This window comes from Rhea americana, unplaced genomic scaffold, assembly GCF_003343005.1.
Source record: "Rhea americana isolate MKP2758 unplaced genomic scaffold, rheAme1 scaffold_43, whole genome shotgun sequence".
In the NCBI taxonomy this organism is placed as follows: Eukaryota; Metazoa; Chordata; class Aves; order Rheiformes; family Rheidae; genus Rhea; species Rhea americana.
In genome coordinates this window covers 1,192,696-1,218,980 of record NW_028186568.1, presented here as the reverse complement: position 1 = coordinate 1,218,980, position 26,285 = coordinate 1,192,696, and the positions used below count along the sequence as shown (strand labels likewise).

The window sequence follows — 26,285 nt, the reverse complement described above, 5'->3', positions numbered from 1 at the left end:
TATCTGTCACGGTGCCATTTTTACACTGAACAAATAGTGTGGGATCACGCTCTGTCCCCCTGCTCCCTGCCTGCTAAAAAACAACTGAAACTAATTACATACCAGAAATACCAACGTCCCCACAAAGCCTCTGCTGTGTGGAGGCTCTCCCTCTTTCCCTTTTTTCCCTTCCCTCTGATTCACCAGGTCTTTGGCAGCACTCCAGGATTTCAGGGGGGAGGGGGGAGAGGGGGGAGGGAGAGGAGAAGGGGGGGTTGGGAGGGAAGTAACTTCCTGCGCATACCAAGAGCCTCATTTTGATCTGTGATACTGCCTGCTCATTTCCACTTCACAGATGCTGCTGAGCTTGTGCCACAGAGAGACAAATCCCAGAAGTGGAAGGGAGCGTGGTGGGGAGAGGAAAGATGAAAGCAGAAAAGAGCTGCATTTATTAAGCTGTTTTTCTTTCGGTGAAAAGAAGCATTTATCAGTGATTTCATATATCATGTGAGACGTGGCTTCCTGCCAATTTCTAAGGATCCAAACAACCCACTGACATCATACGCTAAATATAGAACAGCTCCTGCTTTAGGTGAATAAATAATGCAGATGCAAAAGCACAGGTCTTCAGTCACATATTTGTTATGATCAGACTGTCAAATTCTTACAATCTAAAGAATACTGTCCAACTCCAGCAAGGAGTGATAGGTGAAGAATGCAAAACAACGGCAGACAATAGGTGATTAAGCAGATTTCCTTGTTCTCTGCTTTTTCATACAACTACATTTTGTTTCTGCAGTAAACCATGTTACAGCTTTTCCAACAGAGCTCTGCTGTGTCCCTCCCTTTTCCTCAAAGCCAAGCTGTAACGACGAAAATGGGTGGGGAGAAACCGAACAATGAACACAGCCAAAATGTGGAAACTTCCCTGGGTGCTTAGTGGGGGGAAAAAAAAGCGGGGGAGGAAAAAGGCAGAAAAAAAAGAAAAAAAAAAAAAAAAAAAAAAAAAAAAAAAAGAGGCTCTGATGAGACTATGCAAGCAGCAAAATAGCAGCATCTCAGTATGAAACAGAAGTTTTCCATGCCCTTTCAGAGAGAGGTTTTAATTAGAGTCTCTCAGTGCTAATCATTCTTGATTCCTCTATATTTTTAGATAACGCACGCATTATAACTAGACAAGCAAACCTGTAGCTAACTGTACAGTAAAATGTATTAGGTCTCAGAAAGCATCCAAAGGAGGATTAGGGTTCATAATAAAATCCAACTGATACTTTTTCCCTTCTTTTCCTTCAGATCAAAGCACTAAGTAGGAGGAAGAGTCTGAACCCATTTTACTGGGGAAGAATGGAGAAATTAGAGCAGGAAATAAGAAGACAATGCATCATAAAAGCTGCCGCAAGGTGTTGGATCAATGACAACATCTGCATGAATTCTTTTCTTTGCAGTCTTGGATACAATAGAAGTTGTTACTATGGAAACTGGTGAAAAAGCATCAGGCAGAAAGGAGAAGGCTATAATGAAAGGTGGAAAAGTGAGAGAGAGTATTTTTAGATCACTTAGGAGGAACACTACAAAATGACATCATCCTATCTCATTATTTGCACTAGTGCTATACAACACATTGTGGCGTCTGCCCCAGGCTGTTAAATGGAGAAATGTTATTATGTTCGTGAATTATAAATACTGCGGTAAAATTTGAGCTCGGAAGTTATTAGACATCACTATTCTGTAATAAAGAAGAACATTTAATACACTATGCTGCACAGATTCACTGTAGGATGCAAGAAGCATTGTGTCTAGGATTTTAATATTCCCAGAAAGTAATTATGACTCATCCTTTTATTGTTATTAAGAAGCAAAGTGCAAATAATTTTATACATTCAATATCCCCCACATCAGCCAGCTTTTTGCACTAGAGAAACATGGCCTAATTTTCCAGGGTGCTGGATGCTAACATGCTCTGAGCAAATGTGGAGATAGTTGTAGATGCTCAGCACTGCCAAAAATCCTGCCACTCATTTCATAGGTGAAAGCCTCATCAATTTCAGAAATACCAAGTATACATTTCATTAGCTGGATTTAGCTTCTTAGGTAGGGCCAAACCTAATTTAGAGTTCAAACCYAGTAGATACCCTAGGCAGCTACTGAATATAGCCTTGATTCAAAAAAAGAAACCCCCCAAAAATCCCAACCCAAAAAACAGTTCTGACACATTTGCAGTAGCTTTCCTGAATCAGGGGGTCCTTTAGAGGGATCTGAGAACAGTGAGCATRTCTGAAGTGAATCAGATTAGCCAGCTAAGACCCCCAAAATATACATGTATATGTACATGTGTAAGTGTGTATATATTTGTGTGTGTGTGTATATGCATGCATATATATATACACACACACGAATATATACACACATAAACATGTATAGGCGCAGCAGCATTCACATGTGCCAGTTCCCTAATGATAGCCCCAGCAACTCACAGGATCGACTCCGAACACGTACACAAGCCTGACAGGTCTGTGTCTTTCAGACACTGGTCCTGACTGGTCCTGACTGACAAACAAAATAGAAAGCCTCCAAACTTTAGAGGTGAAACAGGCAGGCACTTGTCTGCCTTGCATCAGAATGCRGGTGCCTGGAGCCCGCTGCGCTTGAGGGAGTCAAATCATTATTCTGGTCACACCACCACCAGTAAAGTTAGAAGGGTAAACCCAGAGGAATGTGTTTCTTGTGACTGCAAAACTTGGAGCCTGCTCACTGCACTAGAATAATGATCAGTAAATGCCATGCTCGGCTAGAGAGTATATGGGAGCTGTCAGGGCCACTGGAGCCTGTCATTTGAGATGGGCAGGGATTGAAATTCCCAAGCCATGCAGATATCCATGGACACTGCCAAAATATCTCTGGGTGAGTGACAGGGCTTGCCCTAGCTTTTGCCCTGTGCAAAATAAAACACGTGGGTCCTCAACCATTTGTTTTCACGCTTACGACTAAGCCCTGTGTCAGCAGGCATGAGCAGGAGCCGAGTAACCAGAGCCACGCTGCAGTCTGGTGCCAAAGGAGCAGACATGCGAACAGGCAGTGTCATGTAGCTCTGCTGCAAAGAGTGAGCTACACTGACGTCATTTTGTAGCGCTCCTCCTAGGTGAACTAAAAATACTCTCTCTCACTTTCCCCCTTTCATCCTCCCTCCTGCCTGTGTCGCCCCCCCGAAGGGGCGGTAGCTGTGAGGGTGGGCCTGCAGCACTCCCAGAAGGATGTGTAAGGGTGTAAGTCCTCACCCTCTGCCTGGCCAGCCGTGCCATAAAAGGCACTCATGCGCAGCCCAACAGAAGCACAAACCAACTGGGGAAACAGAGCGAGAAATAGCACAGAGCCTGATGGCGAACGAGTGGATGAGCAGAAATACAAACAAGCCAGAAAGTTACCATCTGCTTGCAGGCCAAGACTGCTTAAAACAAAGACAACAGGTAGCAAAACACGTTTTTTTTCCCCCTCTGTAGTCATAATGTGCAACTATTCCCTCTAAGTTCTCCCTCTTCACTAAAGATCTGACTCCTTAAGTATATAATAAATAGTGAAACATGCAGGTGTATGTGTGCTACTTTTGATCCACATTCAGGAGAGAGTACATAGCATGGCTTAGACGACTAAGAGCCCCACAGAGCAAGTCTACAGGGCAGGATCAGAAAAGATGAGTGAGTTTAGCTGAGCTGAGAAAACATGAAAACATATTTTTCCTAGTCTAAATGCAATCTTTTAGTTTTAGTATCTCTATGTTGTATCTAAACCTCCTGACTTAGCCAGGCCATGACGGAGACAGCAGTCTTTGTTATGATTCGATCAGCTAAATTCATCTATTCTGCACATTGGCTACATTCATCTTAACATCAACTGCTTTTCCTAGTTAGGATAATACCCAGAACAATGTTGAATAACTGTTCCTTTTTTTCTCACTACTCTTTTTTGGTTCTTCTCATTTTATTTTATTTTTGAGGAAAGAGGTTAGGTTTCTACATCTTACAATATTAGTGTTGGATATGGATGAAACAATGTTTCATGCAATTTATCATTTAATTTGTATTATATGTTAGCTTTGGCAGTGCAGGCATTGTAATCATGCCAGTAAAGAAACTTTGATCTGAATGAATGTAAAACTCAGCCAGGCTTGAAGTATGGTTGCAGATAATAATTTAAAACATTAAACAACTCTATGTTTTAGGGATACAAGTGCTGTCCACGTCCTAAATACCACGCTTTATAAGAGGCACAACTTCTTTGCAAAATCAAAGACCATTTTAGGACAACAAATTCCTTGGGACAAGGAGTTGCCTTCATGATTGGAATTCACCAGACATATTTTGGGCACTGCCCCACTCTAAATCACAGTGTCACAAATGTGTATGGCCAGAAGGACCTCAAGAGATCATCCAGCCTTTCTTTCTCTCTCTCCCCCCCCCACTCTTACTGTCTTCGCTGATACTTGTTTAACCTTTCTTAAACATCTTCAGCAACAGGGACAGCCCTTTGCCAGGGCATACTTCTCCTGCTAGTTGGAACATGTTTTTTCTTAAGATCTAACATAGGTTGCTCTCACTGAAAAACACCTCACCTTCCTCTGTCTCTACCTGAAGACTAGTTGGTCTAATGGCAATCTTTACATATTTGACATGGTGCCATGTCTTTCCTTATCCTTCTCTTTTCTAGACCAGACAAACCAGTTCTTTTAACCTTTCCTTGTAAGCCATGCCTTCTAGACTACGACCATTCCCCTGCTCTCCTCCCAGCTCTCTCCCATTTGCCTACATCATACGTAGAGTGTGGCAGCCACAGCTGGACACAGTCCTCCACTTGTCTCAGTCCTGAGAAACGAGGAATGCTGACTTCCTGGGCCCCACATTTGGCATGCCTGCTAATACACCTTGGTCTCCCCCTTCCCCTTTCTGAAACAGTGGCAYGCTGCTGATTCATATTCAGCTTGTGATCTGCTTGCCCAGATCTTTTCCTGCTCTATCACTGGCAGCCTGGCCCTTCTCCACGTTGTATTTATGCATTTGATTTCTCCTTCCTAAGTGTGTATTTTGCACTCCCCTGTATTGCATTTAATTTTATCGATCTCCAATCATTTTTACCATTTGTCAAGACCACTTTGAATTCTAGCCCTCCAAAGGGCTGGCAAAGTGTGCTTCCCACGTGGCGTCACCCACTGATTTTGTAAGTGTACTTTCTTCCATTATCCTGATCATTAATGACAGAAATAATAGCAGCAAGATCCAGCTCCTTCTGTGTGCTCGCTGCTCTCTCTCCTGTCCCTCCGAGCTCTCCCTCAGTGTCCAAGYGGCGAGTCCCCTAGCCTGTGAGCCGGGGGAGGCTGCTGGTTTGCCACAGCCCCTTAAGACAGGGGCCAAAGCACATTGTCACAGGCACATCAGCTCAGCTGATGCCGGCTGCGTGCGTTAGAGCCCTATGCCCAATGTATTCATGCCTTTTAGTCTGAAATTAGAAAGTAGCCCTCGCCAAAGAAAGGGGCCTTTCCCCCACACCTAACTTTTATGGGGGAAGACCTTTTTTACTCCAAATATTTCCAAACAGCAGCACACACATAAAGCAGGGATATAACCTAGGGCAAGATTTCTGCAGGTTATGTGGGTCTCCAAGAGAAGCAGGCACAGCACGCTGATGTCCGCTCGTTCCCCAGCCGCCTTTGGTCGGTGCAGATGGCGAAACAGGGCAGCAGAGCAAAACCGAGGGGCAGAAGAGCAGCCCGGGGCGGGTGGTAACCAACTGGGTTTAGCTGGGCTCTGCAGGGCTGCCGAAGCTTAGGCTACCAGAAATATTTACTGAACCTGTTTGTGCCACTTCAGATCCAACCTGCCAGGGACCCAGCTGAACAATTAAAGGAAATATCAGTTCAGTCGCAGACTTTGGTTACAGCACGCTTATAGCCTTCTATGCATAAAATTAATCATTCTCACTGATTCTCTAATCAGCCCAATCCTCAGAGGTATAAATTACACTGCCAGATGCATAATCAGGGAAGTTTTCCAAATAAACCTAAAAAAAACCCCAACAACAACCACAAAAAAAGACAACCCAGAAAGTGTCTCAGTGATGGCTGATCGAAGCAAGGGCCATCTGAAAGGAGTACAACACCAAAAGGGGTGGCCGTACCCGCGGCCTTGCGAAAACGGAATGGAAAAACAACCRCGGTGGAAACRAGGGCTTAAATTCGGGGTGCCGTCRTCTGCGCCCCCGCTCGGCGGCCGGCCGCCCCTCCCCCTCGCCGGCCCGTGGCGGCGGCGGTTGGGGACCCCTCACCTACCAGAAGGTTCCGCGGCGGCGGGCTTCCCACTGTAACATGKCCGCCGGCGAGAGGCGTTGGCGCGGGCTCGGCCGCTCCGGCTGCCCGGGGCAGTTCGGGAGGGCGCAGTAGYGGTGCCCCTACTGCATACCGCTCGGCCAGCGGCCGGTAGGAAGCTACCATTCGTCTGCTCACCTCCGCCTGCAAAGGACACGGGCCCACCTTATATGTCCTCCCTAGAGATGTGGGTTGAAATAACTGCACTGGCGCTTACTGACTAACAAAAAAGAGGCCTCTGAATCAAAGTTTGAGATTTTAAGCTCGGAATCAGAGCCTTCAAAAGGGAAAAAATAAAACAGCAAAACGCGAGTTGTCTCTGAGTCTGATATCTGTGAGACCTTGGGGCACAAAGAGAGTTTAGGATACAGCGCAGCTTGCCGCTTTATGCACCTACTGTTTTATAACGTAAAATAAAAATAAAATGGATTTCAGAAAATAACGGTAAATATTTGATGATATAATTATGCCTTATTAATGCAACGCTCTTTATTTTGCAAATTAAATTTTCACAGGAATTCATCACCCATTTCATTTTTATTATTTAGGCTGTATGTCACCGTTGTTTGTTATGTATTTTCATAACCATTTGATTAATATTAAATGTTTAAAATGAAAAATCCATTTATATTTTAGTTGTAATGGTCACGTGAAAAATATTATGAATATGAGTGAGTATTTATGGCCCGCATTAGTTCTTAGTATTACTTTCGATATTTTTATTGCAGTACAGGACACACACAGTTCATTACATGTGAAAAATAGTTTAATTTCCAGCAGCTTTGTAATGATCTGTAAAACAAAGAGGTTTTAGTGCCATGGTGGCTCTGCCTTCTTCCCTTCAGCAGCGCCGCAGCAGGCCTTGCAGCCCCTCCATTGCTCCCACTCGCGCTGCGCAGCTTCTCCTTCTCCCCTAGTCCTCTCAAAGCCCATTTTTCCATGCCCCTCGAAGCCCTTGCAGTGCACTAATTGCTTAGCCCTTGCAATGCACTAACAGCTTGGGGGAGCCCGCGCGGGGACACACAGCTCGGACACTATGCGGTCCTACGCTGCCAAGCAGGAGCTGGAAGGCAAGGGCCAGGAATTGCTGACGGAGTTGGGTGTAGGCTGACTTTGCTGTTGGGGGGCAGAGGGAGTTTCTATGGGGGCATTTAGGAGCCATAAAACTTTAGTAGGCACTCGGAGCAGAGGGGGTGAGTGCCCAGCAGCCCAGTAGGAAGGGAAAGAGGAAGCGGGAGGAGGCGAGCCAGCATGCCTAACCTAACCTATCTTAGTGTGTAGAAGAAAGGCATGTATGCAGGACAACCAAGAAGTTGCAAGTTTTGGAAATCATGACAACACAGGTATTGTCCACCCAGACCTACACATCTGGACCATGACTGGACAAGAGCTGGGGAGACTGTTAAGTCCCAGTAATAGTTCTCACTGGTCGGTATGGCATCTTTCGTGTCTGTTGAAGGTTGTAATAAAACTAACCCTGTATGTTTTATAATTACCCAGTACAGAAGAACTCCTTGTGGCTACAGAAGGGGATAATTTTTAGAATAATAAGCACTCTTTTGCTGTAGATTTTAATTTCTGAACTGGCCTTGTATGAAAGACCCTGGTACCTAAGCACAGGGAGCAGAATTATGTTTTCTGCTGCAGTTTCTCAGTCAATTTTGAATGCTCCAGGTTTTCCTTGATACTGCAGAGAAGTACTGTGGCTTCCATTAAAAAAAAGCAGCAAAGCCCCTTCCACCCCCCCACCCTCAACAGCCCTCTGCCAACCCACTATGAATCAAGCAGTACCATGCAATGTTCTCTGATGGATTGAAAATGCCACAGTCATTAGTGTGCATATGTAGGATGTTCATCCCAAAACAAGCACCTCTGAAGGCCTTATATGCCTTTTGCTACAGCATCTTGGTATCATACAGAGAAAACAGCTTTGACAAACTAGTCACTGGATGTGTGTGTAGGGTGTCTACTATCCAATTCCAGTATGTAGGATTTTACTGGCATGCTAACGCTTTGCCTGCAGGAAGAAAATAGGATCCCAGAATTGGCTAAACATACTATCAACAATAGAAGACAAGGAGCTACAAATGACAACATCCTGTCTCCACTATGACTTCTACTGGTGGAAAATTACAGGTCCCAGTTTCCTTGGGACAATATCACACAGCTTTACTTGGCTGACTTCCTCTTACGGACTTTGACGAAACATGCCTTCTTCCAGGTTTCTTGGGCTTRCATGAGACACAGTGGACTTCTGCTATACACCCTGTATACTCGTTTACAGTGGCACAAAGCAAATATAAAACCTTCCCTTTTGTCGCAATAGCTTCCTATCCAGCTTCCACTGATACAACTGACTAGCCAATGCAACCAGCTCTGATGACTGGTCTGACGCAGCACTATGGTCCTAACATTCACTCAGCTATTCCTGCATGAAGACCAATAATGGTGCCAGACTTGCATAACTTTAACAGTTATGATTAATATTTCTCCACTTTAAGCCTATTCCTCCATTTCTGAAATGCTGCCAGACAGACTTCCTACTTCTGTTAAGGGTAATATTCCTTATGAATTCACTTAGCAAAGTGAGCAGGTAGCACACAGTCGGTAACAAAAGGCTTATATTCTCTTCTGTGACTGCTGAAGTGACATTTCAAATAAGCAGAGAAATGTTACTGAAGTTACAGAGATTTAAGTACTAGAGGTAAAAGCAACTACCTCCCTGTCGCAGCAAGCACTTGTTCTCAAGAGCTTGTTCTGATTTTCATTTCAGTGCCATGTGCTTCGGAGGCATAGCAGACGTAGCATTGCAGTGAGATGGAGCCTCTTGTTTTGGATGATGTTTAGCAAACTATTTTCTGCTGGAGGTGGCTCAGGAATGTTCAGGCTGTGAGAGAACAGGCAGGGTGTATATAGTCCCATACACTTTTTTATAATCTGTCATCTCTGTCTCCCTCACACACGCACACATTGTCTCTACCTCTGGAGACTGCTGAAACAACACAGGAGGTGCATGGCCATGACCTTTTTGTTACAACTCATAGCGGACTACTCAGTCTGAAGAAGTGAACCCAGATCTCAGTTTAGGCAGGGGAGATGGGAGCCCATTTCTAAGTACTGTTGAAATTCTTATCAAAGATGTGGAGCAAGTCTGGCCTTCCCTTCTGTCAGCATACTCTAAGCTTTTTTTTTTTTCTTTTAAACACAGAGATTTCAGAAACAGTGGGTGAGCAGTGTATGATCCTGGAGAGGAATGGGAGCACAGGGAGGCTCACTGTCATGCCAAGGCAAATGCAGCAAATCAGCAGGAGAGCCAAGCAACATCTGGAACAGAATTTGTGCCTCCCAATTCCCAGTGCTGCGCTCTGTTCACTAGGCTGCCTCTTTCTGTTAAGGGCAGAGTGCTCCATATTTCTTAGCCACCTTTGTAAAATAAACTGGGGACAAGGTATCAAAATGGGAAATTTGATTAATTTGATTTGAGAGTAACAGCTGCCATGCAAAATAGATGGCTGTTTGGCCGCTGGGTCCCATCTTGCATCTCTGCTAACGTGAACAGCAGGCTGTTTTCCTCAAGTGAGAAACTATGCTTCCCTTTGGCTGGGAGCTTCAGGATGTTTGAAAAGAAATAGTGCTCCAGTATGGAAACCAGCAGCAAGAGCTTGGGAAAACAAGTGAATTATACTGTTAAAAATACACAGCCCTTCACAAGAAATGACAAAATGTAATTGCTTCTTACTGATTACAAAAAAAGATACACTCTCATTCTCAGCTAGTGCTTGACAGTGCACAGGAGACACTGTAGGACTGGCAAGGCACAGGGGGTGAAGCCAATCGAGCCCCCTCGTCCCTGTGCCATTCACAAAGTGCAGAGCCTCGCTGTTTTCTGTGCTGCTATGGTGTAGCTCTCTGCAACAGTGCCAAGGCCACAAGGCTGCCTCTTGCAAGCTGTGTTTGTTTCTGGAAACTCAAATACTTCAGCTTTGAAATCATGACAGGAGAAGGTGCTTTACTTAGGGTTGAAATTGGAGCCAAAATCTATTCCTGGCAATGACTTGAAGCTAAACTCAAGGTCACAAACCAACAAAGAGTTCCTACCCAATTGGTATGTGCTATTAGACAGATGCTGCTATTGCTCTTTCTCTGACAGTGACAGATTTTATGCTTACTATGCCGCCCTTTCATGGGTGTGTTTGTTTTCTCCTCCACTCTGCATTACTCTCCTAATCTTTGCACCCCAACTCAAGTTTTACCCGCTTGTGCCCTCCTCCAAAAGATACAATAAAGTGTAGATGGTGCAGATCTTTACAATAACAGCAACCTTGTTCTTGACTACAGAACAGCGATGAGATGGGAATTTTACTTTTTAGACATGCCCTGAGTAGCCTCTGGTGATGGTATCCAGTGCAGCAAGCAGAGCAGTTCACACACAGCCAGGCTTGCAGTGCAGCTGGCACTTGCACCAGATGCAGTTGGCCAGGGACAGCAGCATGGGACTCAAAAGWTGACTCTGGTCAGGTAGTCAGTGACCAGCTAGAGTGCAGCCCTGAGCTCAGCACTGGAGGACTGCTGGGGTGTCCATGGATATGTCCCATCACTGCCTTTTCCCAGCTGGCTGGATGCAGCACTGTGTTATAACTTACTTAATTTCAAGAGGATTGTTTTTTTAAGGCAGTTTTTGGTGGGTATTTGGCTTGAAAACATTTGGCATGACAAAAGGCAACAAGCAGAGGAGTTATGAATGGTGGCCATGGGATGGGCAAGTCAGTCAGAGATAAATTGGGACTGAGGAGAGAAAAGCCTGGTGCACTACTGATCCCCATGGGCAGAGGCAGATTAGAGAGAACAGTTGCCTGTATTTATAACCTTCCCCATACCCTGCTGCGCCTGAAGAGGAGCAAGAAAGGATCACAAGACCCTCACTAACTGGGTCTTGGGAAAGGAAGTCTTGAAATGTGAACACTGGACATCCCCTCTGGGGTCGACATTTTCCATGCTATCATTACCGCTGTCACTCATTGGGGGAGTGCTCTGGTCGGCTGATCCTTACTCCTGAGCCTGCAGAAAAACATTGCAGAAGCTCAGAGAGCCAACCTGAACAGAGTCAGAAGGAAGTTTGCTTCTCTGGTCCCTGCCCCTCATCCTCACCCCCTGCTGCCTCTGAGGGCTGGAAGAGCTAATTGATTTATTACTATTACAGCCCTTTTCAGTATGGGTCTATATTTATGTTTACTTTTAGGAGTTAGAGATGGTACAGATGGCTAATTTGTTTGTTCAGTATTGTTCTTGCTAGCTGCCTAGAGCTGTTTTTGTACTTCTGTATTTGTCATGGTTACCGCATACTCAAAATCTCAAGTGCCTCTTTCCTCTATGGTGGAAAGCTTACAAGTATCAGTTGAAAAATTATGACAGTTTAGAAGAATTCTCTCCTTCGTTCTCCTGTCCCTTTGTTCATCGCTGCTCCGTTGCTGTTGCGGTTTAGGTCTGCTCTTGGAGGCAGACAGCTAGCTTCAGCTTTGAGGTTTCCCAGAAAACATCCACAAGTGGGTTTCCCCGGCTGTGAAATCTCCTGAAATGGGTCAAATCCCCCGCAACTTAGAAGAGGAGCTTGAGCAGGGACAACTACTGCCTCTTGATGAGAAAACTGGGGGACAAAACAGCTGTATTTGATCCCACGGCAGCTCTGCACAATTGCTGCAGGTAGGGAAGAGCAAGCACACTGATTAGTATTACCAAGAATGCAATTAGGAGACAAGACTATTTTCAGTAGTGTCCCCTCTGCTGGCTTGTAAAGACAAATGCTAAGAAGCCTAGAGTAGTCACTTCCTCCACCACAGGCAGTGCATGGCTTATATTAGCACAGTGCTTCAAATCCCCTGTAAGTCCTCCCAGAAAGGGAGAGTAAATATAGCTTGTCAAACAGTTATCTTTAGCACAGTCTCGTCTGCCAGCATGGATCTTTCTGCATGACCTCTTGCTAAGTCAGGGCAATTTCTTCTTGTTTGCTTACTCCTGCCTGCAATGGTGTGCCCAGAGGGGAGCCAGGACTCCCTGGAGCTTGGGGAAGAGACCGCTTCTACTCGCSTCTCTGACCAGTGTTGTCTACGGCCAGAGCTGGCTTACTGACCTGTAGGCCCATTTTTTTAAAAGACAAAAGCTATTAGATGTGAGCTGACAGAAAGAGGGTGAAGGAAAAAAACAGGGAAATCCTGTTATGCTGGTGAGCCCTTTTGAGCTCCTGTGGATGAGGGGCTTGGCGAGTCCCCCTTCTGTACAGAGTCCTTTCTAATGAAAAGAAGGGGGAGCAGATGAAAGAAAGGGAGGTTTCACAGCGAGCTGAAGCCATCCCAAAAGCCACACTGCTGCCTAGAGAGGCAGTCTCTCCTTCCCTCAGTCTGACGTTCCCACGGCTCCTCCRGTGCTGCCACTTGTGTGCATGCAAACACACAACACACACCTCTGAAACAAGGTAAGCTCTGAAACTGGGGCAGCCCCACAGCACAGACACCCACGCAGGCCRTCCAGCTGTGGAATGCTGCAGGTACAGGGATCTTTCCGCTGCAGCTTATTTTCCACAAATAGCRAGGCACTTTGCTCTTCTGATGACACCAGCAACCAGAAAAAGGCCCAGCCTGCATCAGGGAGCGGCTRGACTGGAAAGCCAGAGGCAGAGCTCCCACTGTAAGATGGAGTTGCACCAATGCAGCAAGTGAGCCAGCAAGAGGACAGTCTGCTCTAGCACGCTGTGCTGGCGGCACATGCTGAGTACATGGGAGCCCTGGGTTTCACAGCGCGTCTCTGGTGTTACTAGCTGTACTGCATAACAACAAGTAGTGACGTCCCTCCACACAAAAATCCGCTTGTCAGAGCCATTAGTTTTCAAACAAATATATATTTTTTTTAATCTCACTTGGAGTCTCATCTCTTCAGGAAACTGCCACAGGCGATTGGTGTAACACAAAGCTCAGCTGAGAGTCAGACATAATGAAAAGGGGGAGATTAGAGAGTTAATGGCCACAGCTGCTACTATAAGCTTTACTCTCCTSTGCTGCACTCTCAGAGGCATCGTATTGCAGCTACTTCCCTTGTGCCACTCTATCCAACATCATTGGGGAACTCTCCAGAAAAAGAACAACATAGTTTCAGTGCCGGCTGCCAAACTGAGAAAACCAATCATGCTCTTTCGTAAGGAGGCCCCCTGCTTCCTCCTGCACAACTGAATAAAGCTCTTGAAATTCACAGAAGCCAGATCCTCATCTCYGTTATGCTGCTGTAAATCTACAATGACTCCACCAGCGCAACCAACAACAGCACTGCCCCAGGTTTACACCAGCAGAATTAGGACCAKGGTCGACCCTAGCAAGTTATATTCATTTAGCAGGAGCTAAAGAGGGAACAGCTGACACCGAGGGAGGCTCAGGATCAGCAGAAATTGCAGTTATGCCCTGGGGAAGGGGAGCAAACYTGATCTTGGCTCAGCATCAGCAAGGGGACAGCAGGAGAGGATCTGTCTCCAGCATCCAACAGACTGCTGCAGAGGATTAAATCCAGCAAACTTCCCTCTATTGGCAATAACTGAGGATAGCTCTWTTAAAAAAAAATATATAAGAAACCTACCCGCTGTTGGGTGGCTAGCCAAGTGAAAGTCAAACATCTGCATGCCAGATATGCTGCATATAACTGCACATATTCCATGGCTGAGCCAACTGCAGAGACAACATAACTGTTTTCTACAAAATGGGTTGCAAGAGAGGATCCATTTCATGTGCTCTTTTTCTCTGTTTGTCTCACCTCCATTTTCTTTTCCTCCATTAGCTGCAAGTGAGCGAGAGAGGAAGAGAGCGCAGGCCCGCTTCCATGCTTCGTGAGGGACGAGGGGGCAGCACATGTCCCTGAAGCCAGGGRTGTTGCCAAGCCTTCATTCCCATGGTGAGGCCTTTCCATCGCTGGTGAGGCGATACCGACCGCTATCCTGATTAATGAAGTGCCCTCCCTTTGCAGTTCTCTCCCTGCCCAGCACCCAAGCAGATGCTCTGCCCTGGCTCTGGGCAGCCATCAAATGCTTCCAGGTTGCCCTGGTGGGCGAGGGCCTGTCCCCATGCGCCCCGACATCAGGGCCACCCCACTGCCCCTCCACAGCTGCAGCATCACCCTGCGCTGAGTGGAGTCAGAGAGGTGGCTGCATTTCCCCATGTAGAGGAAATGTCCCATGTGGCGCCTGCCTCCGTCCCTTCCTCACCAGCTCACTGCCTCATCACCCTGTATAGCTTTCCCAACGAAACGGTGGAGCACTAGGCTTTTTGTGTGCTTAAAAAGAAACATTTAAAAGCATGTGTTGTGTTTATACAATGGCAAAGCTTGAAATGAATTGAAAGCAGTGTAGTAGTGCCAATGCAAAAAGGCATATGAAGAGAAATTAGAGGAAGAAAACCAGGCACAAGGCTCCTTCATTCAACACAGCTGAATTCTAGCCAGCCACGTCTTGGTGGTCAGCCTTATTCCGGAGGGATTTCCTGACTCTTGTGATACACTAACATTTCCAGCGGTGCAAATGCTTATGTGCAATACAGACATGCCAACAGTGAGAAAATCACTTGGGGAGTATATCAAGTGATTCAAATGGAGCTCACTGCCTCAGCCCAGATGTTAGTTGTTTTTTTTATTATTATTATTTATTTTCCTCAACTTTGAAGCCATTGCTCAGTTTATGGCACCTTCCAGTTGTCTGACACAGTTATGCTTGCCATGGTTCCCACCCTGCTGGCTGCCTGTGGGTCCGGCAGTGATGAAGCACACCCAGCTGTCAGAGTCAAGCCGTCTCCTGCCACCATCCTGGAGGGTTTGGCATTCCAGGGCTAACAAATCTCCTTCCCATTAAGACACTGCTAAGAATACAGCAACAGTAATAAATGGTTTCAAGAAACTCTCCCAGCCCTTCCTATTTTTTACAAAGCAGTGAGATGCCAGTCCCGATGAGCAAAATCTTAAAATATATTTGAGATTCTGCTTGGAAACACAACTTTTTCTGTTGTTATTTGTGAATGAGGATTATATTTGCCACGTAAATTAATTTGAAACAAATAATTATGATTTCTTAAATGCATATTTTGAAACTTAGTTTATGTGTGAACTTTCCAGCAACATTTCTTGCTCGTTTTTGTGAAAGGGCAATCAAACTTGCAGCAACGGCAGCAAAAATCCCTTCTCTTTGCTTCAAGGCGCAAGCAAGCATTGTGTGGAAAAGGCAGACTAATGAATCAGTAACAGTGTTAAGTCCTTCACTCACAAAGCTCTGCACTTCTTTCTGTTTATTCTGAAAAGCAGCTGGGCGGTGAAATACCCCAGCCCCTGAGTGTAAGTAATGTAATGGCATGACTGAGCATTTTCTTCCATTCATTGGTCATTCACCTGCCCCTCTCCTTTGCAGTTTTTTTAAGCACGCCCTTGTGAAAAAATTCAGGATGGAGCAACTTTTCCCTGCTCAGGTCAGATTGCTCCTTCATCTTGTTCATACGTATCCAGGACTGTAAAAGAATTAGAATTTCTTCTGAATAATTTATAGTGTATGGAAATGATAATAACATACAAATCTGCTATGATTTAATTAATTATGAATAAGTAATAAGGTAATGCTAGCAATAAATTTAAATGAAAAACCTATTTATAATGAAATTATTTCTTATAAATAGTTAGAGCAAAGCTGTGTGTTGTAACTCATGATTTACACTTAGAGCGTGATTCTTGCAGACTTTTGGTGTGATTAATTTTACCCATGGGAGTAGTCCCATGGAACCAGTGAAGTTGATGACAGAGCTTTTTACAGGATGGAATCCAATTTAGGTAGGTTATAAAGAGAAGTGATTGCAAATAAAAGGTGGCTTTTTCTGTTTTGTGTTTTAAACCAACTAAGGGCCAACCATTCAGTCCTTAAAGATCAGTTTTACTTTTCACCTAGAGAGTAAATTCACCTGATTCTGCCTTCCTTAAGCCCATCTTAAAAGAAAAGAACGTGCAAATGACACTAACTCTACATCATATGTATGCTTTAGCTTGTCCTCTGCAACCAGTTAGCCTCAACCACTCTTGTCTGATGCTATACAAGCACTGCCCCTGACCTGGGTCCTAAACAAAACACTTGTAGGCACTCTGCCAGCAGCAGAAGTTTGGTTGCTGAGAAGGGATGGGAGAGGTGTACCTGGAGGAGCGGGCCAGGCACCATTCAGCACAAGAAGGATTAAAATCAAGCTGTCATCACTAGTCTACCCTTGCTGCCAGATGAGCCTCAGTTCAAAGGGGTGGTAAGCAGTTCAGGCCAGCTAGTTTCAGCTAGCTTCCAGCTCCCACACTCAGCAGAAAGAAGTAGGGATAGTACCCAATTTAGCCTTTTTTAAGTAGACAGTCTCAATGCAGTCCTTTATCTCTACTTTGAAATCAGACTGTTTTTTAACTCTGATCGGGTGCAAATTGCTTTGTAGAAGCAATGCTGGGTTTTGTTTGACTGTAAGCTGCAAACAGACAGGATGCATTGTTACTGTCACCTTCTTGAAAAGGGACCAAATGAAATGGGAACAGATCTTGCAGTTCTGCGTTCATGGACCTAAACCAGAGTTTTGCTTAGGTGTGGAATTCAAGGTAAGCTGGAAAATAACACTTTTCAGTCTGAACCCCAGCCTGGCTCCACCACTGACAGCCTTGCACCCACCCCACATAGCCCACCTTGCAGCCTCCAGGTTCCCCTGATGCTGCTTGCTGGTGCTCAAGGATCACACTGGGGATGAGATTCTTCTCCTTATTTCTGGTGAAGCCTTAAAAGCATATTTCTGCCATTTCTTTTCCTGTTTAAATGCATCCTGTACAGCCACAGGCACTGATACCTCTCCAGCAATTGGAAAAAAACTCTTTACCTTTTGCCATTCTTCTGGAAACTTTAATTAGGCTTAGTAAAGGAAGAGAAAACTCTCTACCCCCCCCCCCCAAAAAAAATAGCAACATCTGATAGGCCAAATGATTCTGTTGTTCAGAATGAGGGTGCCAGGCACCACGAGGACAGCAGTCCCCTCGATGCTTAAAATGGGCCAGCTCCCAGGGAAGCTGTGGTGGGCTGGAGCCTCTCTGCAGCATGGGGTCAAAGTCACCTCGGCACACAGCCACTAAAAAGGGAATCCAGATGATTGCTGCTCAGTAGCCTACACAAAACAGATTTATTGGTATTGCTCCAATGCTTAGTGGACTGTTATCCATCAAAACCAGCACTCAAATTGGCACTCTTCGTAGAAAAGGAAGGGATCCGCCCCAAAACACTAAATGTCAGGAAACTTTTGTGACACAGGATGAAGAAACACATGCTGCCCTTGCAGTTCAAAATGTTCCTGCTTGGAAGATAACAAACAGACAGTGTCGGTCAGCAAGGCTGCCAGCCCCACACTTCCCTCAGCCCAAAGACCACACAAAACCTGCAGACCCATCACTGTTAGTGCTCCCCAAGAGGTGGCCCACGGCCAGATGACTAACCACCGAGCAAGCACTCCCATTCCCAGAAAGACTCTACCTGGAAAGCCTTGCTATAAAAATGTGGCTTTGGGGAAACGACTGAATCCGAGAGGAGAGGAGAGGAACAGACGTGAGACCTCTGTATTTATGAGTTATTGTTAGCATGGTCAGACAAAGGAAACTGGGCAGAAAGCCACAGTAGTCCACAGAAGAACTGAGAAGAACTGTTGAGATTTAATAACTACCTAAATTATAAAAATATTATAGGGGTATAAAGTAGTCAGTTCAATTACAGACACAGATTATTTGTCACTCCAAAGAAAAGGAAAGGACTTGCACAAAGATACCAGGTCTCATGATATTAAAGTAATCATCAAAACAGCCACTAAAAAGCAAAGCTAAAGATCACTGTTCCATGCTATTCGTCATCATTTGTTTCCTTTTGGAGAGCCAGAAGGCACAGCTTAGATGTCTAAGCAGAAATTCTGAACTAATTAGACCTCCTAGAATTACAAGTTAAAACCCCAGCAGGGCCCATTCAGCCCTCTTCTTCTGAGGCATGTGAAAGTTGATACCCATCACAGTTACTGCATGAAGTATTTTTGTTGTTGAGAGCCAAAAAAGATAGCGCTGTACTTTCTGTAAGAAAAGAACCCCTCCACTTGGTGATTTCTGAAGGGAGATTTACCCTAACTGTATTCTCATAGGAAGAATCGGTTGTGTTCGTGAGCCCTCATCAAACACCACCACAAAATCACAGGCAAATATTTTTTTTTAATTATAAGAGCCCAAATAGTTCTTAAAGTGCAATGGAAGAAGTGGCACTGATGCTGATTTGGCTTCTTTATGATGCATGAAGTGGGATCTGTGAACGTATGAGTCAGTGTGGAAGAGCTGATTTATTTCCTGATTTTTCTGAAGCAAAAGAAAGGTGATATTGAGCATCACCCTTCCCTGCTCCCATTGAATGCCTTTCATAGAGTATCTTCATTTCTGAGTTTCCAAACTCTTAGCTGAAAGGATGGTGCATCTTAAAAAAGAAAATCATTTGTTTCTACTGCTTAGTGGCAGCTGAATTAAGGAAGTCAATAAAAGTAAAAAGAGTTGTAAATAGTCTGGACAAAATTAAATACCTCTTTCCATTAAGCAGTTATTGCTTAATATCTGTAAGTTCTCTTACTAATAGAGAGTTGGAGAATATGACAGTCTTGTAAAAAAGGGTTGGAGAAGATTTAAATTTCTGGTGGAAAAAAAAAAATAAGAGAATTATTTGTTTTGACAAAAAGCCCTTCAGGCCTCCTTCAAATCGTAAAGCTGTTTTTTTTTTTTTTTTTTTTTAAAAAAAAAAAAGACCAAAGCCATGAAGCCATGTGAGGAAGAAGAGGGGGGAAAATATCCAGTTTCTCTGCTACGTCCCTGAGTATGTGGCATGTTCAGGCCTCCTGTAGAGGCGGGTGAGCTGTCGCCCCCGAGGTGGCCCAGCCTGCCCACTTCCCAGCCGCCAGCAGCTCCCTGGGCCCCGCTGTGCGGGAACTGGAGCATTTTGCTGCTGCTGCAAGGAAGCAGAGCTGCTGAACCAATAACCCCTTTCATCTCTGTTTACTCATCTTTTGTTTGTTTTTAAAAGGTTGCCAAAAGAGAGRAAAAAAAAAAGGCATGAGGTAACTCTTGGGGGGGGAGGGGGAAAAGTGTTTTGTAGTGGAAAAGGATACAAAAAAATGCCTACTTCACATTTTCCAGAGTGTGTATTAACAGTAGAAAGGGTGAATATTCCTATCTCCAGCCATAGTGCTTGATGTTTCAGCAAAAACCAGAGGCTTGGGAGCATTTTCCAAGGGAAGCCACGGCTCACAGCGAGCCCAGGACACAGACCTGGCCCCGCTGAAGCTGCCCAGCTGCGCTGCAGCCCTTCTCAGTTTTTCTCTTTCGGAGGGCCTGGGAGGAGCGGGGTGCCCCCTGAGGCAGGGTCACCCCCGGGGGTGGCACGGAGAGGCCTCATCCAGCCACGGTGGACGGGGCCCGCAGGTCCTGGGCAGGTGGGGTGGTCCCTCCCCGCAGGCCCAGCCGTTGGCTGAGGTGGGAGAGAGGGAGCAGCGATGCCCGTCACGTTGGCTGCTGAGTTAAGAGCGATGGGAGAAAGAAACGAGCATTGAGCTGGCATGCTTTCCCAGACTTTTCCTGGCTTTTCCATGGGCTTATTTTGTCTGAGGTTTCCACTCTACGCAGTACTTTGGGGTTTAGAATTTATTCTGCAATACTAATCTCTACAAAAGCAGTTCTCTGGCAGCAGAAAGAGAAGCAAAGTTACGTGAAGCTTGTACAAGGGTAACTGCATAGCGATCACTCTATCGGGAGGCTCCACTGCAGCTATGCAAACCAAATAAGACCACCATATGGCAGCAAACATTMATTTTGTATTTTCTAAGCATGCAGCTTGAGCTCGTATTTCTTCTTTCCCAGAAAGACAGCTTCCATGAGTGCCCAGCCTTTTTTTGGGGGGGGGGGACGAAAATGATTAAACTTTGAAACATGGGCTTAATATTAAAAGCCTGGGGTGCGCTCAGGAGCTTGTCTGAAGGCAGTGAAAGAGTTACCTCTGGAGCCCCAGCCCCGGCGAGCCTGGCGTGATGAAGTGGATAAATATGTTCTCCATTCATCTGTTGCATGGCCTGACCTTGGGCCCCGGCAGAGGAAAGGCGGTCCCCGCTCCCGCGAACAAAAGACGCGCCAAGGAGAGTGACTCAGGAGTCCTGGTGGCCCATGTGTGATGGATGGGACATTTCCGAATGATCACGTGGCCGGGAATCAGGAAGTGCAACCCTGTGCAATTTGCTAACCGCATAAAAATTTAATCTATACACTGCTCAGATGCACCTTCCTTTTAACTGCCGCATTCGGAAGGAAAACAGAAACGTTTTGAGGGAATTCTTTTCTCCTTGCCTTGTTATCTCGCCGAGCGCAGGCCTGAAGTTGCAGCCTGGGCTGTAGCGGATAGCTTTTTCTAAACCAACAGAGCCCACTGCGGGGAAGGAAGGTTTCTCCTAATTATTTTTCAACAGCTCCAGATGGAGCTATCTGAATAAGAAAGCCTTGGGAGAAGAAGTATGAAATGCTCTGGGCGAAACCTTTTCAATTCCAATTATCCAACGTCTCCTACGGGCAGGTCCCGTTCTGGCAAAACATTCCCTGAAGAAGCGTAAGTTGTAGGAATTAAGACTACAAACACGTTGATTTATGACAAACTCGTTTACTGTTGGCACCATTAACGCACGAACTGCCCAATGCTTCCTCGCCCTGTTTTTGCAGGTGCTGTTACCGGCTGTTCCTCAACAGCCAGGAAGTGTTTCGGCTGGGGCAGCACGCAGGAGCGCTCAGGACGGCTCGGGAGCGAAATAAAAAGGTGAAGTGGCTGTAACGAAGGCAACGCGTGCTGTCCACCGCTCCCAAGAGGTGCTGCTGAGGCCAGGGGCGGCGGAGCGGCCCAGTCCCCCACGAGAGGTCCCGCGGTCGGCAGCCACCCCAGCCAGTGGGACAAGCCTTGGCCACGGCGCAGGAGGAAGGGATCCAGAGGCTCTGTTGACATAACAAACCRCTAGAGAGCACTCGCAAATGTATTTATACCCCTTTCCTAAGTGTAGTTCATAAAAACACACGGTTGCCATGGCCTGGTTTACAGCACATCTAAAAAGAGAGATCCAAAACATACCGGGTTTTCTGAGGCCACCACAAAGGCTGTCAAAGCCGCCCTTGTGCTGCTCCTTTCCCACCCGCTTGGCCCTCAGCGAGCAATGGCAAGGCAAGGGGAGGGGGCGGCCGCAGCCTTCAGCCCCGCTCCTGCCCCTCGTCTCGGGAGCAGGCCACCCGCCGCCCACCCGACTGTGTTTCGGCCCTCCTCTCCCCTACGCTTGCCCCCAACGTTGGCCTATTTTCAGCTACGTCAGGGATAGTGCTGGAAAAACCCCCGCTGATTCTGTCCTTGCATAACGGCACTTGCACAACTTTAAAAAAAAAAGAAAAAAAAAAAGAAAAACACAAAGAAGCGTTTAAAGCTCCTAGTTTCATTTTATTTAATGCCAGAAGTAAAAAATAGGTAAAAAATAGCAACGTGTTAGTTCAGCAGCTAGAAAGGAAAGCATAGTGCAGGTGATCTTCCAGTAAAAAGTAACTCTAAAAATTAAAAAAAAAAAAAAAAAGTTGAATTTGGAAAAAAAAATCACACATTCTTCATTAAAACACTTTAATACTACACAAATTACAATATCACCTTTTAAAAAGTAATACTAACAGTAGCACTGTTGCAGCTGAAGCATTAAAATTAAAAAAAAAAGAAAAAGAAAAAAGGTTGTAGCCCAGGAAACAGTAAACTGGCATAAATGGAGAATCCACTGGAGTATTATTCTAAGTCAATAAAGCAACAAAAGGGAAAAAAAGCAACATTGAGTTCAACAAAAATGAGATATGTATAAAAAACCTCACTGTTTTTGACCTTTTTTTCCTTTCTTTTTTCTTTTTGTTTCACTTTGCAATTATGAAGATTGATRGTGTGGATGAGAAATAATTGGGTTATCAGGACTGGAAGTCAGCTGAGCAAATATAGCCACTTTCAGATACTTCTTTTCCAGCTATGTTGTTTCTGTGCCACCACCTAGTATCACAGGCCTGAGAGTTTTCATCATTTAAACTACTTCAAAGACCACACTGAAAGAAACAGCTGGGCTTGCAATATATTGGTACACTTCCTTCAGACACAAGGTGAAGTGGAAGGTCTCTCTGGAGAGTCACACCAACATCAGCCCGAAAACAAGGATCAGCTTTTCAGCAGCAGGACAAGTTGCCCTTCTCTCTCTCACACACACCTCAAGAGGCTCAAAGCTGGATCACATGATAAAACACAAGAATGTCTTTTTTACGTAGGCTTTTTTTTTGGGGGGGGGGTGTTGTTGTTGTTTTTAGTAGGGATACCACCTTAATCATAAACATGAGCTTCATACTACATGAGGTATTATGCCAAGCAACTTTGAAGAACTTGTTACCATCTATCAGCTCAAAAATCCATTTTTTTAATAAAGTGCCTAAATACACATTTACACAGATCATAGTGGTTCCAAAGAATCCTTTACAGTTTTTATATATATGTATATATATAGGTATATATATATAATGTGCGTTTTCTTCAAATTGGCTAAATGTGTTTACATAAGACACCAATCTTGACTATAGGTATAAGTTTTAAAGCGTAATATTGACTCAATGGAATTGTTTATCATGCAAGTCTTATCTAATATTACATTGATCTGTAATATGGAACACAACGTAGTGGGTGTGCTCATTAAACACTTCATAAAAATTACTGTGCATGTGCAGTTCCGATTTTCAAATATTAATAATGACCATTTCTTAAAAAAAAAAGTCTTCCAAAAAAGATCTACTCTGCATTAAATTGCAGTCTGAACATTATCACAATAAGAACAGTGGACTAAAAGCATTCAAAATTCTTCAAATTGTAGTCAGCTGAACAGATTTCTCCTCCTCGAATAGTGAAAGCGTTTATTAGTTTGTCCCAGGGAAGGGACAACCTAGCCACCCTTTTGCTCAGAAACAACTGCTCATAACCATGTTATAAACACCTAAACATAAGGGCTCGTACAGCTGCAGCATTGCCAACAAACTATAAACAGCACAAAAACATCACTGTAAGACTCAACTATTTCTAGTAACCAATGATTTATTGATTTTAGAAGTCTGCTTGGTGATGCAGAAGCAGGATCAAAAGAAGTAGCTTTACAAAAGAGTTCTCCAAAGTAGCTTAAAAGGCAGGGCCCTGGCCATTCCGCGAAGCCCTAAACTGCTTTCATTTCAACCAGTTTGTATTTTCATTTTCAAAGAATAGTATTAGGTTTGTCTCAAGCACACGTAATAAGGAAATTACAGGTTTCCTCCACCCACATTTGGGCTGTCACTGATATGCCCAAAGGCGATCTGGCAGAACCTCAGTCACTGCTGTCAATTGTACCACACTGTACCTGCCACTACTTGGAAACACAATGTAAGCGATAGTAACAATAGCAACAGTACTATAGGTGACTGATAAGCAAACTCAAAGTCCACCTGCACTATCTGAAAATTATAATAAAGTAAAAAAATTCAGTCTCTCCCCCACCTCCCCAAGCATATTTCAAGCAAGCAAAAAAAAATGTAAGTGATGCTGAAGACCTTCAGAGATGGCAGTGCTCTACTGGTGTATTCACCAGTAATATAATTAAGTTTGTCATCAAAATTCCATACTATAGCGTGTAACTGGTGAATAAATGCAGTTTTGTAATCTTACAACTGATCACGTGAACTGCGGTCAACTTTGCCTTAAAGAAAAAAAAACAACAACAAACAAACCCAGAAATCGCTAACTCAACAGCGCCTCTCAGACACCTCTCCACATCCTACTCTGAAGGCAACTTCCTTTGAGAAACACAGAGGAATTTCGGACTCGATCTGGCAGATTCGCTATTGCAACACGAGACAAACGTTTCCAAGAGAAACCCCTCGTGCTTCCTAAGCTCGCCTTGCCCACGGGATGCAACAACAGCATCCTCACATCAGCTATCAACTCTCCTCCCCAGCCATCTCAGACCAAGCCTGCATGCGACCAGCTCTATACAACAGGGGCCAAGAATAAGGAATCACAGACAGTAAGGCAATCTTTACAATGTCAGAAAGTGTATTTGGCATTAAAAAAAAAAAAAGAAAAAAGAACGAAAGAAACAAGTGCATACAAATACAGCTAGAAGCATTTCTGGTTTGCCAAGTGCTCTCTAAAAAAAGCAGCGCAAGTCACAGCCTACATTGAACAGTAACTGTCACCAGGGAAGCACAACAAATAGTTGCTATAACAAAAGAGGAAAAAAAAAAAGAGAAGAATTAGAAGAAATGCCTTTATAATAAGTACATACCTTTTGTCTTCAAAAAATATAGAAACACAATGTATTCAAAAAAATCAAAATTATACAGCCATGTTTATGAAGTCTACATTTCCCTTGTCTTGGAGATATATATATATATTTATATATATATATTTATAGATATATACACAATTCAAGCAGTTTTAGTTAAAGGTGACGTCGGGTTGTGAAACGGGAAAAGTCACGAGTCTCTCTCTTTTTTCACTTTCACGTCTCCCGCGAGAATGGTGGCGATCTCCCCCTGCATGAAGGCCCAGGGGACGTTGGAGCCGACCAGGGGGCACTTCTCGCCGCTGGGGCAGTACACCTCCCCGCTGGCGCCCTGCTGTTTGATACTTTGTCTGGAGCAGGGGAAGCAGAACTTGTGAGAGGGAACCGAGGGGCACTGCACAAAATGGGTGTCTTCCAGGCGCTCGTGGCACAGGGTGCAACACAACGGCACGCTGGCGGCGAGGGATGAGTCCGGCAGGCTGGCGGGGTGCACGGGCTCCAGCCCGCCCGCCGCGTTCGCCCCCTGGCTCGCCACCTCCCTGCCGGGGCCCAGCCTCCTTTGGTTCATGGCGGAGGGCGAGGGGGGGCTGCTGCTGTTCCTCCGCGTGGTGGAGTGGACTTGGTTGGCATCTTTGGAGGCGTGGTTGCCCCCGGCATTGTCCGCGACTAAAATGAGCGCGGCCATGGGGGACTGGCCGTTCTGGGCCGCCTCGGGCGGYGTGGTCCGGTTGGAGTGAGGCGAGGCGGTGGGCGGCGGGGGCGACATGAAGGAGGTGGCGGTCATGGGCAGCTTCATCCCGTCCGACGAGGTGGGCAGCCACGGCTGCGCCTCTCCGTTGATCTTTGGGGGTCCGGCTTCACCCTCCGGCTCGGGCGAAGGCTTCCTTTTCCGGGCTGCCCGGGCCCCTGCAAACGCAGAGAGAAGGGGAGGAGAAAGGGCGAAGAGGAAATTCAGTAACGACATGCCACCGAGCGCCCGCGGCACTGAAGGGGAGCTGCCRCCGCCAACGGGTGGCACGGAGGTCCCCGAAGGGTGGCACGGCTGCCCCCGCCACGCAGGCCCGCGCTTCCCAAACCCAGGCACGGCCGCAGCAGGTGCGCGGGGCCCGTTGCGCCCCGCAGCACGGAGCAGAGGCTGACCCCCTGGCCGGGGCCCCCATCCCRTCCCGTCCCGTCCCGTCCCTCCCCACCGGCCGCCTCACCTGGCTTGGCCACGGCACCGTTGGTCTCGTAGCCCAGCAGCCGTCCGCCGGCCATGCCCGGCTCCTTCTTGAACTTGCTGTCGAAGGGGGGTACGGCGTGGCCGCCGTGCTGGTGCAGGGCCAGCAGCGTGTCCCGCACCGTCTTGGGCTTGGCCAGCCACTCCTGCTCGCCGCCCGCCCGGCCCTTGCCCTCGGCGCCCAGCTCCGCCGCCGCCGCCGCCGCGGGCAGGCTCTCGGCCGAGCCGCGCTTCTCCTTGCCGCTGCCGTCGTGCTCCCCCGCCGCGCCGCCGCCGCCGCCCGACGAGGACGACGAGG

At 46.0% G+C, this 26,285-nt stretch overlaps 1 protein-coding gene across 1 annotated transcript; it reads right to left on the bottom strand.

Moving 5' to 3' along the window:
- Positions 1-22,860: 22,860 nt before the first annotated feature.
- IRF2BP2 (interferon regulatory factor 2 binding protein 2) lies at positions 22,861-26,283 on the bottom strand (the record flags this gene model as incomplete). The annotated part of the gene is made up of 2 exons (XM_085315411.1): positions 22,861-25,674; positions 25,971-26,283. Coding segments are annotated over 2 exons (1,029 nt in total), but the record flags the coding sequence as incomplete, so codon positions are not given.
- Positions 26,284-26,285: the final 2 nt, after the last annotated feature.